Below are 17,736 nucleotides of genomic sequence, written 5' to 3'. Positions count from 1 at the left end.
GAGATCTCACCTGTCATAACCATCTAATTTTTGTTGGTACAGTAGGTTTGTAGTGAGTTTGTTAAACATGATGCTTTGTGAATTTGGGATTTTGTACTTCTAATGGGAAAAACATTGATGTTCAGTTGTCAGGTTTTTCTCTGCGGTTTTGTGGCGGATTTGAGCTTAATAAATCTGCAGGAAGCAATACTGCTGGGAAGCTGCAGCAAACCCATAGTATAGTAAGTTTATGATGTTTTATTCAGATGAAGCTCTGAACCTATTAATTAAATGAGAAGTTTTGGGAAATTTATTTGAACTTGCCATACCACGTCTCCGATTCTTTAACCTTGACAATTTATTGAATTGTAGCTTAATCTTTTTTTTTTTTTTTCAACCAATAGTTTCATTTTTTTTTTTTTTTTTTTTTTTTGTTTATCCTTTTAACAGAACATTTAAACTATTTTATTTTTGTAGAAGGTTGTGAAGTTTGGTTATTCATAGTTTATTTTTAATGATACTGTAAACTGTGCTTGCCAAAAAATTTTCAACTTTAAACATTAAAACACAGTAGATTTAAAGTTAAGAGCTTAGAAATATGAGCAAAGAGGATGCATGTACCTAAAACTTTACGGTTACTAAGCTGTTCACATCTTATTTCAGGTGCTGTGGTCTTTGGAGCGCGGATATTGGATTCCCGAAGAACCATATGAACTTTCAGACCATTTTCCTGGTGCACCAGTAAGTCATGGATTTAATTTAAACTAATGATTTCTGTTGGTCTTGGTCACTAGTGTTGTAAAATATTATTTATTTTGCTATCAGTTGATAAGCTGGTGCCAACATAATGCTGTTAAATCAGATAATTTATTTGCACCTTATAGGTTTTATATTCTTTGTGCCCACTTCATAATACTTACCACTGCTGGAGTACATTATTTGTGTACCTAATATTGTGCTACTGTTTTGTAGAGATGTGTGCGGACCCCCTTGTTTTTGTTCTAAATCTTCATTGTGTGTTGGTTTTCACAAAACCACCCTCAATTATTTTGATTTTAGATTTATTTAAAAATTGATAAAACAAGCTAAAACATGTTGTATGGACCTGTTTTGTTCCTACAGTATTAACATCAATAACATAACTTTACAGTCCTTTAACAGTCAATTTTGACCACCTCACTGCTCATAATATTTTTTGCACCCATATTGACCAAATTCTACAGCCAGCTGGCTGTCTAAACTAAGCGACAGAGCTGTAGCACAAACCCATGGCAGTTTAAAAGACTATAGAACATCTATGAAACATCGTGGCACAGCAGTGGCAGAAAGGATGCCAGTTTATTAAACTCTACCAGTGGTTCTCAAACTCTGTCCTCAGGACCCCACACAATTCAGTTTTCCAGGTCATCTAGCAGGTGCACAGGTGTATTCATTAGTCACTGACACATTGTGATTCTGTGAGGAGACCTGTACAACATGCACTGTTTGGGGTCCTGAGGACTGAGTCTGAGAACCTGTGAACTATACGATCCTATACAATGTTTTTATTAATCAAGAACTAGATCAGAGGCCTGATGTCAGCACAGTTAAATGGAGCTTGTAGTATTAGTGGAAGCCAGGTGAAGCATTGATTGATTACTAACAGTAATTACTATATAAAAAAGGTAAATCGGAAACATGAAACAAAGTATTAAAAAATAAGAGTTCAGATGTGAGTTCTCTTATGAAATTGCTTACTGAATAAAAGCAGCATGTCACAGACCAGTACGGTTACATTTACGTGGAGTATTTATGTAGTGGAAGCCAGTTAAAGCATTGTTTGATTACCAACAGTGATAACTATAAAGAAAAGTAAATTAGAGACATGGAACCAAATATTAACAAACTAGCTTCCAAAATCCAACTAAGATTTTTAAAATGGAAACTGAATCCGAAAGTAAATCAGGACAATACAAGAGATTCAAGGCAGAGTAACAGCCTAAATTAAGTCTATTATCATTGATAATTATATGATTTGCTAATGCTACTCTGCATCTGCGGAGAAGCTTCAGGAAACGGGGCTTATACGTTTGGATGAGAAGCTGGTGAAGGATGACCTTGCAAGATATGAGGTGTGGCTATTAAATAACAAGACTATACTTGTAAAAAATAAACCATACTGCGTGAGTTAATAGGGAGCAAGGGAACATTGACTATAGACTATCCCAAAAAATGATTTTGGAAGTTTCACCCCTCTCGATAGTTTGCTGTCACAGTGTTTGAAGAAGCTGTTTTTTTCGTGTGCGTCGTAAAAATGCTTAGTTTAAAGTATAAGAAGAAAGAGGCCAGAGTTGTGGGAAAATTGTTTCATCCTCTATCAAGACAACATACCAGCCCATGCAGCTCTCTGTGAAGCAGTTTTTGGCCATGAAACAGATTGCAGTGCTAGGACACCCTCGATAGTCACCAGATCTAGCACCCTGTGACTTCTTCCTTTTCCCTAAAATCAAATATGTACTAATGGGAACCCATTTTGCATCAGTTACTAAGGTAAAGAAAAAAACGAGAGAGCTGTTGAAACAACTGACAGATAATGAGTTACAGCATGGCTTTGACCAATAGAAAATAAGAATGCAATGGTTTATGGATGCAGAAGGGGAGTACATAGAAGGGGACTGGAGTTAAAATTTACTTGCTATAACTTATGTTTAATTATATTATCAGTCTCGTTATTTAATAGCCACACCTCGTACATAAGAACTTCAATGCCCCAGTAAAGTACAGTAATATATGCTGCCGGTCAAATACACACAATAGAGGAGGTTGAGATGGTGATGGATGGTCTTGCAAGATACAAAAGAACCTGAACACCCCAGTAAAGTACAGTAATATATGCTGTCAAACACACACAATCTTGGCAAAGCCCATAATGAAAAGTGGTGGACGATGGAATTGTCTCCAACTCACCTTTGTTATATATTAAAAAAAAGGTCATGCACAGTGTAACAAACCAAGCAGGGACTGCCACTTTTGTGACTGAAGTGCTTAGTTTGTTTGGGCCCCCAAAAACCAAGCAATCAATGGGCTTAAGGCGGCTAACTGTTAGTTAATCATCTTCACAGTTGGAAAATGTCATCATTCTCATCATCATGGGGTCTTCATTGTTAATTTCCTTATCACACAATATTTGTTCATCCACAATTACAGAAGTCTCTGTTGTAATTGGGGACAAAAGTCTTCCTCATAAAATTTGTAGTTAATTTTTATGAACTTCAGTTTTTCCACATTTTTAAGAAGGAGCCTCCTATACCGATTGCTCACAAGCCTCCTATCACCGATTAGCTGTGCTAAACACTCTTTCCGAGTACACCCTGGAGGGTGGGCAGCTTAAGTAATCCAAAAGTAGTTTGTAGAGGGGCTCCAAATTGCCTTTTTCCTTAGAGTATTCAAAGGGACTGTGTGACCTGCTTATTTGTACATTATCATTAAAGTATTCCTCCACCATTCTATTGATGCTTACTGTATCAGATTAAGTTATGGTAGAGGTGTCAATAATTGTGGACAATTCTTTTAAGCCTTACCAGATGTCATAATGTTTCACTCTGCACTGAGTTGACTTCTCATCATCACCAGTGGGTTTCTTGGAAAAGGTCAGTTTTTCCTGGCAGCAGCATTTGCAGGGGATACTGAAGCAGGAGACGTGGTGTCATGTGCCACTTAACTTGACGACTTGCTCGCAAGGAGCTCTTTGCATATCTTAAGATATGTATCAGTTGGAATAAAAAACATAACGTACAACTTAAATCTAAGATCAAGCATGGTTGCCAAAATGTACTGATCCAATTTTCAAGAAGTTGCAAATCCTTTGGTCCTTGCGAAGTGAATAAAAACTTGATATATAAGTCCACCATACTTAGCAGAATCGCTTAGTTTCTTATCTTCCTTCAGCTTCTTTCACTGCTTTTCCCGTAGCTTAATTAAGGGTGTTGTCTGACCTGGCAGGATCTGAACTCACGCCATTAATTTCAATTTCAAATATATACAGTAGCTTGCATAAAAATGAGAGGTGCTGGGAAGGATCAGATTGGATCCCTCACAGCACAATTCAAAAAGAAACCCATAGGCTTTGATTGGGCAATGCCATCTGCAGATGACATTTCCCACCAAGGTCCGTATTCAATTAGAGGCAAAAACTGCTGTTTCTTTTGCCATCAGCAAAATCAGTTGATTTTTGTGAAAAAAATTTGGGTACTTAAATTGCGTCGGTTGGCGGTAATTTGCATATATGGAAAAACGTAAAAAAAATTAGAGGCATCTTATTTGCATCACTAATATGACAAAAATACTATGGAGGGGTAAATTGTACTACTGTGTGCGACTCGGTCACTACTCTGGGTAAAAAAGCAAAAGACCACTCCGATAAGGGTATCTTGCTCCACGTATCTTTATGCTTTCTGCAACTTTATATCCATTCCTTTGCGACAAAACTACTAATCTAGTGTGCCTTGTACACTGTAAGCTGCTTTGTGTGCTGCTATAATGCGAATGAGATGCAAAATTTAGAAAAAAATCGCTACTCATGGTGGAACGTCTAAGTCACGCCAAGCATCTCACGCTATATGATGCAAAAATGATAGGTGTTTTGTAATTTAACACAGTCGATCAGGTATAATATCTAGGATCTCTTACGGTTTACTGTGATATATTGAAAAGGGCCCTAACTAGGGGTGAGCGACATGTGCCGTGCACTTGGTGGAGGGCCCTGGGGCGGCACCATTGTTGCCCCATGGCTCCTGCATCTGGCTAGCAGGGTGCGTGGAATGCCACCCTGAAGTGCCGCCCAGAGTGTCCTTTGGACACTGGAGGCATGCAGTCTGAGCAACAATTCAGATTGTCCCATCCTCAGGATGCTCCGGCCAGTGCAGCACTTGCCATTGCTGGTGACCCCGTCTTCTCTGCACAGTTTCATGCATTCCGGGGGGAGGGCAGCACAGGGCACTTGGCCATCTTGTTACACCGCTGCTGTTGAATTGATGCGGGGGTTTATCTAAAAGTCCAAACACCCCTGGCAAAGTAAGGGACTGTTACTTACTGTTACACCCACACACATTTTTTCGGAATAATTTACACGTCGTACTTATATAAAAAACTTGAGAGATTAATTTAATTTTTTTTTAAATTACCCACCTTCACTCACTAGTTTCTGCCTAGGGGGAGGACACACTGATGTCAGTAGCTGCCCTGCCCCAGGGTACCCCTACCTGCTGAGATGAGCTGTGCCGACAAGCCATACTCCAGTTGTCACAAACGGCACACTTAGCTGCCCAGTCTGTCTCACTGTGTGTGTCACTCCAAAGTTGTGATCCTGGTGGACTGCGTCAGAGAGCATAATCACTTCTGCCGGGATCACCGTCGTGTGAGTTGTGCAACTTTTGAGTAATACCAAAGGTGCATCAACAAAGTATTGAGCAAAGGCTGTGAATACTTATGTATATGTGATTTATTCGGTTTTTTTTTATATTTAAATTTGCAAAAATCTCAAAAAATTTGGAATAAGGCTGTAACATAACAAAACGTGGAAAAGTGAAGCGCTGTGACGTTCACTAGGCTGCAACCAGTGTTGTACACTAGGATGCTCTCTATATTGGATATCAGTCACCAGGATGATCTTAGTAATTTGTCACAATTATACATTTTGGGTAGATAGACAGAGATGTGATTTTTTTTTCTTTCTTTTACACTGCTAGGGAAAATGTATTTTTGTACTTTTGTGTCGACCCCAACTACAGTAGATTTGGTCCTATCTAAATGAGGCCACCTTTATCTTTTATTCCAGGGTAACTTTAAGTCCCCAATCTGTCCCTGCCTTCTATACTAACTGCTTCCACAATAAGGCAGGAAGGAAGTTTCCTGTGTGCGCGCCTCTGCCCCATCCCTCAACCATGTGCCTCTCACCCCAATCACTACCCAGGTGCGCCTCTGATTCCCCTCCCCAAGTGTGCCTCTTACACCCCCTCCCTGAGTTTGCCTCTAACCATCCCCTCCCCAAGTGTACCTCTGACCCCCCCTCCGCAAGTTTGCCTCTGACCTCTCCCTCCCCAAATGTGCTTCTGATCCCCCACTCCAAATGTGCCTCTGACCACCCCCTCCCCAAGCATGCCTCTGCTTCTAACCACCCTCTCCTCAAGTGTGCCTCTGACCCCTCTCCTCAAGTGTGCCTCTGACCCCTCTCCTCAAGTGTGCATCTGACCCCTCTCCTCAAGTGTGCCTCTGACCCCTCTCCTCAAGTGTGCCTCTGACCCCTCTCCTCAAGTGTGCCTCTGACCCCTCTCCTCAAGTGTGCCTCTGACCCCTCTCCTCAAGTGTGCCTCTGACCCCTCTCCTCAAGTGTGCCTCTGACCCCTCTCCTCAAGTGTGCCTCTGACCCCTCTCCTCAAGTGTGCCTCTGACCCCTCTCCTCAAGTGTGCCTCTGACCCCTCTCCTCAAGTGTGCCTCTGACCCCTCTCCTCAAGTGTGCCTCTGACCCCTCTCCTCAAGTGTGCCTCTGACCCCTCTCCTCAAGTGTGCCTCTGACCCCTTTCCTCAAGTGTGCCTCTGACCCCTTTCCTCAAGTGTGCCTCTGACCCCTCTCCTCGGGCATGCCTCTGACCCCTCTCCTCGGGCATGCTTCTGACCCCTCTTCCCCAAGTGTGCTCTGACCCCCCCCCTCCCCAAGCATGCCTCTGCCACCTCCTCCCCAAGCATGCCTCTGCCACCTCCTCCCCAAGCGTGCCTCTGCCTTTGGCTTCCCATGTGTATTTTTGATCGCTCTTTTGACCCCCCTCCCAATCTCTGACCCATCCCCAACTGTCACTTTGAATCCGGGGGCTGATGATCAGATGTACCATAATGATGTACTGTAATGATCATAGTTTTCGACGCTTTATAACTGAACCTAAAGATAACAGGCAAGCACATTTTTTCTTAAATAAATAATTTGGACTTTTTCTCACTATAAAGGGTTACCGTCATCTATAACTCTGCTATCGCTAGGGCTCGGTGGCATCTGCGTCCAATGGCTCAGATGCCGGGGAAGAGAAGGTGGGGTCCTGCCTATTTCATCTTTAATAAATTCTGATGGGAGCCCTGCATGTACCACCTTTAGTATACTGTTTATGAATTCTCTAATGAGAGTTCATATAGGTTGCACTAAAACGCTTTCTCTTACTGTGGTCCAGAATTCCTCCTCTGTTAGTCTACCTTTCAGTTAAACTCGAGCATCAGGTCAGCTGTCTCATTTGTGGTTAACAGCAAATTATACAGGAATCTATCTAATTATACAGGTACCTATTTAGTGAAGGCTACGGTAGCATAAAAACTTTAGTGACATCAGAAATCTGGTAGTATCTTGGAAGATATTCAAATTGAAATTAAGCAGTGTCTTGTACAAGAGTTCTACGTGTTTTCTTTTTGTAAGTATAAAACTCTAATAAATGGAAGCAACGCAGTGTGTGCATAATTACACATTTCTGTAATGGTTTTCGTGTTGGAGAATATACTGTAGTCTATAGTATTCCCCTGTCCTGTAAATGAGTAAAGGGGACTCACCCAAGCTATAAAGATTATGGTGTATTTTGTAATACAAACTTATTGTAGAATAAAGACATGGTAGAGGTTAGATGCCTAAAGCATTCACTCATAAAATAGTTAACAGTTATTAGCTCTTGTTTCTCAGCATGATACTAATGAGAAGCAGAAGAAATCTATAGCTTCAAAGTTAAATGACTTGAAAAGGTCAGAACATTAGACACCCAGTCAGCAGACCGTTTTTAGATTGGAGTCCAGTCTAACAATTAAGAAGAGGATTGTGTGGAATTTTATTGTTTTTGTTTTGCAAAAATAACCGTTTAAAAAGTTTGATTGATAAGGTAACTTTATAGAGCAGTATATAAATAACACTTGGTTGTTATGAACCAAATTCACAAATATGTATATAAAAAAAATAATACAGAAGTGTTTTAATATCGGATTATACTAAAAGGTGTTGATGAGAAATTCAAGAACAATAATAAAAGTAATAATTGTTTGTCCTTGTTGTTTCCAATTTTATGTCTCCATAAAAGCATTAATAACCCCATTACTTTTGAAAGGAGGTCATCATTTGCGAGCAGGGCCTCCCTACCTATATATCTGTTATTACCCAGTTTTGTTCTATTAATGTTTCCAATTGTAAAGCGCAACAGAATATGCTGTGCTATATAAGAAACTGTTAATAAATTAATTAATGCATTTTCTTTGCTCCTTCTCATTGCACAGTATGATGCCAATGTAGACAGGAATTCCTCTCACTTAGCCAGTCCTGAATTGTTAATAGTAGGCTTTGGTTTGTGTAGTGAGAATAGAAGAATTGGCTCATGGTGGTTCTTGATTTTATACAGTTTGATAGAGGTACTCTGAGTAGTTGTGCTAATTTTGAGTTTCAAAATGCATTAAATTGGAAAATAAAAGATGATTATATTTCTTAAAGAAGACACACTTTAAAATTAAAGTTAGGAAGACTGGAAGATTTTATAACATATACATTGGGTAGCCACTTTATTAGGTACACCAGTTTGTTAATACAGATATCTAATCAGCCAATCAACATCTTTATGCATTAGAGCACATATGTACACATGGTCAAAGGTTTTAATTGTTGTTCATGACAAACATCATAATGGAGAAGAAATGCTATCCAAGTTACTTGGACCATAGAATGAATGTTGGTGTCATAAGGGGTGGGTTGAGCAACTCAGAATTTTAAAGTCCAAAAACTTGGTCCAAGTAGTCTCTCAAAATGGAAGTGTCAGGTCATCAAAACCAACATGAGAGGCCACCCCCTACATGTTTAATTTCTATGAACTTTATCAGGGTTGTATATATTATACAAAAATATATGTACATACTGTACACAAGTATATATCTTATCGAAGCAATTAAACAAATTTTACGTCTTGGGGTCCCACTACATCAATGATAAACACAGATTTCTCAACTACAGTTGTAATATAATGTTTTCAGACATTACTGATTTTAGAAACAGACAAAGATTTCAGGAAGTCTAGTAAAGAAAAAATGTGAGTTAATTGAATAACGAAATGTTTGTAAAAAGTTAATATAACTCAATATACATTACTTAAATATGTATATAAACTTGTTAGAAGGCAGAGACACTTCTGCCATGTCTGCCAAGTGTGAGTTGGATTTTGAACAGAAACCATGCTTAATTGAGAGTAATTATTATAAATGTATCGGCATCAATTTTCATTGCTGTGGTCCTTAAGTTTAATATTATTATATTATACACTGGTACTAGTCAGTGAAACAGAGTTATTAAAACTAAAATTACATAGTTGTCAGAATTTATTGACATGTGGAAATTCCAAATTCAGTAATTGACATGACAGTACACAGGTTTTATATAAAACATAATTTCAACATCTTAACAAAACTTCCAAACTGAGACACAAATGATTTAGGAAAATAATTACTTTGGCTGCTGAATACTTTTTGTAGAATAGTAAAAATACTAACAATATGTTTTTTAATGTGAATTTCACTTCTTTCTTCCATCATAATGTTTGCTTCTATTTATTAAACAAAATAGAATTTGCTAATGTCATTAAAAGAGAACATGGACATGAATTTGAAGACTTGTCTGTTAATATAAAAATTGCAAAGCTCAGAATATTTAAAGAATCCAAAATGTAGAAGGCACTTTGAATTTTGTAGACACACAGTAATCATAAAATAGAAAATTTGTTAATAAAATGTTTACATAATCCAAATTAGTTAGAAGGTACAATCTTCACATGGTTGATAATTCAAATAATAAATTTAGCTCTAAAAAGCCTAAATTACTAATGTGCAATAATGATTGTTGATACATTTAAGGGCTGGAGTCAAATTTTGTATTTCAGTAAGCACCTTCAGTTGGTTCACTAATGTATTCCTCTGCAGTGTTCTACTCCATTGTATAGAGGTTTGTATAAAATTATTGTATGTTTTGTATGTAACCATGATTCTAATCTATTATAAGACTTTCATCATACAAACCCAAAATTTAAATCTGCATGAATGTCAAATACATGTCTTACCCTGAATTTCCACTGTAGCTCTTTTTAAAATAAAATAATTATCAATTTCCTATTCCATAAAAACATATAGCTGCCCCCATAGACCCAAGACAATATGTTGCTAACACATGGCAAAAGTCTCAGATAAAAAAGCAAAATACAGTATATCTTTTATTCCTGCTGTGACATAACTGGTGTGCCCCTATATGGATTTACCAATGTGCAGTTTATTAAAATAAATTGCAATTACCTATGAAACTGAGAAGCCAAACACATGAACCCTGAAGTTACCCAGAGTTTTGCAATAGAAGGCATCACCAATAGTTGTAGAACAGAAAGGATGCTGGTCAGGCATAGTTACCATTTAACTCAGTAATTTACAAGTGCCTGGATGCACATTCAAAATGTAAATTTTTTTAAAATAAATTTAAGGAAGTGTTTTGTACTACGATAAATCAGTTTTGGTTCGTCAAGTTCTGTGAGCGTCTCTTCTGCTGTAATATCAAGTCATAAAAACACAAACTACATAATACTCAGTGAGGACTCCAGATTCATTTGAGATTTGAATCGTACCTCAATAAAATGCGGAAGTTGTACTGTATTAATATGCTATTCTTTCTATTAAGTGTTTGGGTTAATTATAATAACCCAGAAAATATGTAAACAGGTCACATTTATGTACTCTAACTTGCTCGCCTTTTATATGTGTAACACATTACCAAAGTCTATACAGTTAATTTACAATCATATATATGTACACCACATAATACAGAAAATAATACAAAGTGGTTTGCAGGTAGGCTGCCACAAAGACTGCAGGCATATTTCTGCAGAAAGGCACAACATATGTTTTCTGTAAATTTCACAGTTCCAGTTATTTACATCCAATTAAATGCCGCACACAGCAACACTGACATCTCAGATGATGTGTTAAGAACTACCTTGAAATACCATGAATTTATGTTTTCATGTTGAAAAATGTTCAAAGACTTTTCTCTTTAGTTAGGTCAGCCACTGTCCAGAGTGCTGTTCCTTTGTTTCCAATCAACATGGTGGCAGTTATGACATTTTATCCAAAGTTCTGGCAATTGTCTTTATTAATTAATAACCACTGTATAATGTTTAAAAGTCAACAGGTCGAATCATCATTGTTGTTGCTTTCAGAGAATACCCCGATCCTTTCCAGTAGTACCATTTGATTCCATTAAATTTATTTGTGTTTTGTCCTAATGAGTAATACATCCCATTTAGGTTGGAAGGACCACAGGCATCAAACCACCAACCTGTAAGAAGAAAAATATAGTTTATTTGTTTTGCAACAAAAAGGTTTCCATTGTAACTGAAGGTTTAGGTTACAGCAAATTGATAGAAAACTCACATATGTCTAAAATTCAGGCTGTAAAATCACATATATAACACTGTATAATTCGGATAGTGTATCTAAACCTGTATTAAACTTATATACAAATATTAAATCCAAGGAATATCTTTGTTTCACATAATTTATGTTCATTCTAACAATTCTGATTAATATTGTATAAAATACTGGAGGCTATACCGGAGGTCTCTGGTGGTCAACTGTCTCTAGAGGAAGCCGCCGAGACTCAAAGGCGGAGAAACACGTAGAGACCAACTTTGTGCTCTTTTGGGAGTGTTTGACCGGTCAACACTGACAAATCTGTACAACTGAAGCTGCAGACGGAGAGCAGCAGCGGTGGGCTAGATGCCTAAACAACATTGATTGCCTCACCAGCCTCGTGGCTGAATTATACAGTGTTATATATGTGATTTTACAGTCTGAATTTTAGACATATGTGAGGTTTTTTTATTCCTGACTTGATTTACTAGTGGAGTTATATATATTTTATTGTAATAGATGCATTGATATTGTTTTTTTAATACAAGTACTATTTTTAAAAAATATTCTAGCTAAATATACAGCTCCTTGAATTTATTTTTTCTTTTAAAAAGATATCTTCACTTTCATAATAGTTCCTTTTGGTGTTTATATTATGCCTATATGCCTAGAAGTGCAATAACATTAGTTGAGACACCAGTCTAGCCTGATCTGTGTAGCTACATATTTTCTTTTTCACAGGAGTCTCCCACCCACCATTACCCAGTGCTTTTCGGAGCAATCTCGATCTGTGGTTTCCTGACATCATGACACTGCCCGTCACATGCCATCTGCCCTTCATAGGTCACTGCCACCCACAAAAGCTACACATTTACCTCCTGATATACTAAACACACTGGAGAGAGACAGATGTGCGGAGCAGAACATTGATATAAACATATACAAATTCACACAAAAAAGCATCTTCATTCCATCCATTCATAATTACGCCATTGAAGTATGTGTTTTCTGTATCTTATTTTAATATAAAAGCAAGATAAATTGCTTTATATGTAATCTAGTTTTATGACATATTAATACATTTTTTAAAGGCTGCAAACTTTAAAAGAACTCATTTAGATGTCTAGGTAGAAACTAAATGTATATTTAATTTTTGTGATCAGCTGTGAAAAACACCAAATAGTATAACATTCAGGTGCCAGTAATAATAGGAAGAACATAAAACAGAAAACAATTCCTACCTCCTGTAGCCATTTGTGAGCATTTGCAAAGACATTTGTCATTGTCTGCATCCTTTGTGCTAAAATCATTTCCTGGTTGGCTTATACTGTTTATTTTGCCTGCTGTCCCAGTATATCCTTTGAGGTGAATCCTGTGGTAATTGAAAATGGAAAGAGAATATGAGCCGGAGTATTTTGCTGGTTTGCATTAGTGGAAAAATCTATCACCGTACACAAAGTGAAGACTTTCATGTCTGGCTTCATATTTAATCTGTCTGTTTCCGTAATCCTGTTGCTACCTACTTTCATCGCAATCATTGCAGCGTTTAATTTCTTTTTTAGCCTCACTAATAAGATTTGCACTTCTATCTTCTAAGACAATTGAGGTTTTATTTACTAAGCTTTTCACATTAATGTCTGGGAAAAATGGTGCTGATGTACAGTGTAAGCTATATGTTTTTTTCTGCTAACCTATATAAGGTATTACCATTAACTTAAATTGTCTTGTTAAAAAGTCTACAAAGTTGATAAATCAACTGTTTATGTAATGAAACTATTCTCTTAATAATTGTTCAAGATTTCAACTTTATGTATCTCCTAGACAATGTGTTAAAGGCTCAGTTCCTCTGAGCAGTGCTCATAGACAAGTAAAATTGCAATATAATGTGTTTGTAGCTATTTATAAACTTCCCTTTTATGATCTACAACATATTTGCTTATATTTCAAGAGGAAATGCAGTCTTGGCAACTTAATCTGTGGCATTTACTTTCAAGCAGTGCTATTGGTTGATGATAATGACCCACTGGTGTCCTTTGCTCCTAGAAGCATTTGAATGTCTGCTGTTAAAATAATATCTAACAATAAGTTATAACTCACACCAAATTAAAACAAATATTTGGTTTGGATAGAAGACAATGTTGTTTTTGCATTCTAAAGGACTAAATGAGCAGAGTTGTAATAATGTAGTCTTGTCATTTTGTAAGTAACCATGACCCAAATAAATACAGTATTAGTATCTATCTGTTAGCATAATCGATATACATATGTTATCGGAAGAATCACCGTTCTGCTATATATGACTTTACATTCTAGAGCTAATAATGGGGTTCCTATATCATATGCAACATACAGAAGAAACATGCATATATCAGACTTTTTACCTATTTTGGTTGCTTGGAATATTTTTAGGTATCATTATGATCATAGGATAGTTTGATGACCAGATTGCTCCAGTTTTTCCCCTAGACCTTTTATTTATATTATGGTAGTAATCCTCACTCTCTCCAATATACAGGCATAAAGCAGATAATCTATGGGAACAATCTTAGGAATCATATCTACAGTTTATTTTAATAATATGAACTATAACAAATTTTTTTTGCTATAAAAATTTTTGTGCTTTAAACCAAGTGTGTAGTTACTCTGACTTTTCAGGTGCTTTGGGAAGCCAGATTTAGCATTCGGATTCATATTGTTTTAAATAAAGTCCCCTTAGAAAAGTGGTTCCTAAACTGGGTGCTGTGGGTCACTTGGAGGGGTGCCACAGGTTGGTGGTTCAGGACCAAATCAAATTATTTATGGTCGATTTGCTAGGCAAAACCAAAGCTGATAGCTGCCAGTTATAAAAAAATGTGGACAAACAGAATCACAACCCTGTCCACTACCACATTACTTATATTAAAATTCGAGTTAAATTTTAATATAAGTAATTTAAGTTAAGTTAAATTCGAAATCGGCATGTCCACTATAGCTGGCTAGACACACAACGATTCTGAAAACTGAGCTATAGGGCCATATTCAATTAGAGGGGAAAAGCCTTTTTCGCCTGTTTTTTTTTTTTTGAGAAAATTTTGCATAAAAAAATATCGCCAAATTCAATTCCAGGATAATCTCGCCTAAGCGGAAACTCTATGCATTGAATTCTCCAAAAAAGATTCTCCTATCAATAGCAGGTGAAAAGAAGTGCAAAATCTTTATTTTGGGGTGCAAACGTGGGAAAACGACTCAGAACCCTTGGGACAGCCCCCCAAAAGACAAATCTGCAAAAAAAAAAACCTAAGAACACCCCAAAAAAGACATGTAATTTTTGCGGTAAAAAGTGGGGGGGACAAGCATAAAAACTAGCGAAATAGGCTTCTTGGGGGGGCTGCAAGGGATGGGTCAGGTATTTTTGGGATTGCAGGTTGATTTTTCACGTTTTTTAAAAGTTCACTTTAAAGATCTAAAAATATGCTAACACCCATTGTCAAATACCCCAAATTTGACTGGACTACTTATTTTCACCAAAAAATACTGCTTAATGTTATTCTTCACCACTTTTACAAAGACGCTAATAGCAAGCAATTTACAAAACTTAAGTACACAACATAGTTTTATAAGGGCTATTAGTACACATCTCTATTGATTTCCTATGTTAGTGCATCTTTTTCTGGGGTACAGACTGATTTCCCCAATTCTTTCAGTACTTTTCGCCTGTTCCGCATTTGCCTAATTCCGTTTTCACCTGTTTTGCAATTGAATTAGGCGAAAAGCGGGGACGCACATGGAATGATTTAGCCTCTGACACAGACGAATGAGGCAAAAAGTCGGACAGGCGAAAATGTTCCGACTTTTTTTTTTATCTAATCGAATACCTCTCATAGTGTCCAATGTGGCCACACCTATGGTTAATGTGTGGTCAGGAAATTACAGATAAACACAGTCCAATGACGATCATGTTCTGGCCACATTATCCAATATGCTTGTTTAGATTAATAGCTCATATTTAGAATGTTTGTGGCAGTGTTGATAGTTACAGATGAACTCACCTGTATTTCTGTACCTCAGTCCCTAAATAAAACTGTTCATATAGTGAATAAGCCTCGTTTCCTTCCCAGTCTTTCAGCTGGATCTTGAGAACATATCGCTTTAGATTTGTAAGTTGGGAGACCAACTCATTCCCCAGCCAGTATTCTCCAGAAGCATCACCAAATCCCTATGAAGTAGATTGTGTTTTAAGGTTATTTTGTATAGTACATTTAGTATGTCATTTAATTGTAATTGTATTAATCTTCTTTTGCTGTGTGCATATGGCCTACACATCTTTAACGGTGAAAAGGGCAAAGCTTGGTGAATATTAAATGGACCCAGCTGTCATGTAACATTGACACAATGTACTTTGAGGAAAACAAATGTACGAACAATGCTTTAAAAGCAACCACTTTCTTCTTCTTTGATGTAAATCATGCCAACAACTTTGCTTTATACAATTATTTTAGACAATACATCTGTCTTTATATCGGTGATAGACAACATGACATATTTTCAGGGCTGCATACACTGTCCTACAACCTTCAATGTGCTCAACATTACCCTTAATTTCAAGCAGTAAAAAAAGACTAACTATTACCTCAACACCCCCACATCAACAAAAATTAAAACTGTTATGCCAAAATTCCCCCACATTGGCAAAAATTCTGCCGTATGCCACAAAAACAGCATGTTAAAAACCCCAGACTCGACTATCTGGATAATTTTTTGGTCATGATCGGTGAATCGAGGATTTCTAACTTGTTGCATTTCCCAGATTCTCTGGCATCAGCAGAACATGGAACTGGGGCAATATATTGTAGATGTATGGGCCCCATTACACTGCATGCAATTCCACTGGAAAAAATCCCTGATATTTTATAGAGTTCAACTGTTATGAATTATATTAAGATTAACTAATATATAATTTGACAACGCTGACTTTAGCAATACAGTAGCATTGATTGTTCAGTGAAAGATTTCACAAAATGAACATTCTCTGCATATGTATTTACTAAAATCAAACGATTTGTAAGGATATTCTGATTATTTTTAACCCCAAGAAACATTTTTTTTTTCTGTTTACCTTTTTATACTCTTTCCATGTTTTATGGAAGTCGACACTGCCATCAAATCGTTTCTGAATAACAGTCCAGCCACCACCCCCAGTTTTCATGTCACAGTATGCCTGCAAACAGAATGTATATATTTTATTAGCATATTTTTTATTTTCTTATATCTCATAAAGAATGTTAGAATATAAAATTACTTTACAACTGGTGTCCATTTCTTTTATCCAATTAATATGATGTACAGATATTACCATGGTCTGCACAGTACTGCAATATTGTTTCAAGAAAGTAAAAAATGCAAATTAAGTAGCAGTTGCCGTAGCTTCTATAACTGCCAAGTCCTGTAGTAGTAATTAGAGAATTATACTTTATTTATACGGAACCACAAATATCCTGCAGCTCTGTGTATAGACCGTATATCAATATTATATAGGTACAGGATGAACAATTTTAAACAGCTAAAGCCAGATTCACTAATTTTTATATATATATATATATATGTGTATATATAATTACAGCCTGCAAATTACATAATTGCTTAGAGAAAACAAAAGGAGAGGGTCCTGCTCATAAGAGCTTACATGCAAATGTAAAATGGGCATGTACAAAGAGGTAGAGAGAGGAGCAGAGCAGTGGTGTGCAGATGCTGGAAAGTTAGATGGGTGGGTAGTAGGCTTGAGTGAAAAGGTGAGTTTTAAGGGTACATTTAAAGCCTTACCAACTAAAAATCTAAGCATGGTAGGGAATTCCACAGGTTAGAAGCAGTACAGGAAAAATCCTGAAGGCAGAAATGGGAAGAGGTAATCAGGGAGAAGGAGAGCATGCATTTGTTGGCATGGTGAAGTGGGAGTGTACATATGTGAGTTAAGGTAAGTTGTATGGGGGTAAAGAATGGTTGAGGACTTTGTAAGTGAGGGAGGTAAGCTTGAATTCAATTTCCACACTCCCCTAGACAGTAAGCTCTGACTGTCTGAGCCCTCAACCCTTTAGTTCTCATCCTGCACTATCCTGCTTTCCAATGCGTCTCAACTCACAGTCCGCTTTGTGATCATTTTTATCTACCCTCCCAGAGCACCTGGTCATTGATTGCTATTGTTAGTATTTGTGACCTGGTTGTATAGAAAGCTTAAATTTTTGGTTTACCCCCCTGTGCTGTCTGTTAAATATACTGTATTATTTGCATTTAATTGTAATTTACTATGTAGGGCACTCAGGACACTTTGTGGTGCCAAATAAATGAAAGAT

General features: G+C 37.1%; 2 protein-coding genes across 4 annotated transcripts in view; one reads left to right on the top strand and one right to left on the bottom strand.

Moving 5' to 3' along the window:
- MCPH1 (microcephalin 1) overlaps positions 1-17,736 on the top strand; it is a 289,635-nt gene that overhangs the window by 114,506 nt on the left and 157,393 nt on the right. For both annotated transcript variants that reach the window (XM_088479695.1, XM_088479694.1), the window contains exon 12: positions 643-720. In XM_088479695.1, coding sequence (XP_088335821.1) covers positions 643-720 — 78 coding nt within the window. The remainder of the gene's footprint in view (positions 1-642; positions 721-17,736) is intronic.
- The window catches only part of ANGPT2 (angiopoietin 2), a 50,757-nt gene continuing 41,571 nt past the window's right edge, over positions 8,551-17,736 (bottom strand). For both annotated transcript variants that reach the window (XM_088479749.1, XM_088479750.1), the window contains exons 6-9: positions 16,506-16,607; positions 15,439-15,605; positions 12,652-12,782; positions 8,551-11,336 (exon numbers count right to left, since the gene is read on the bottom strand). In XM_088479749.1, the coding sequence (XP_088335875.1) occupies positions 11,176-11,336; positions 12,652-12,782; positions 15,439-15,605; positions 16,506-16,607 (561 nt within the window). In that variant the 3' untranslated portion in view covers positions 8,551-11,175. The remainder of the gene's footprint in view (positions 11,337-12,651; positions 12,783-15,438; positions 15,606-16,505; positions 16,608-17,736) is intronic.

Source organism: Taudactylus pleione, unplaced genomic scaffold (assembly GCF_031769625.1).
Source record: "Taudactylus pleione unplaced genomic scaffold, aTauple2 ptg000244l, whole genome shotgun sequence".
NCBI lineage: Eukaryota > Metazoa > Chordata > Amphibia > Anura > Myobatrachidae > Taudactylus > Taudactylus pleione.
Note: the sequence above shows the minus strand (reverse complement) of the source record. Positions and strands in the feature narration are given on the sequence as shown.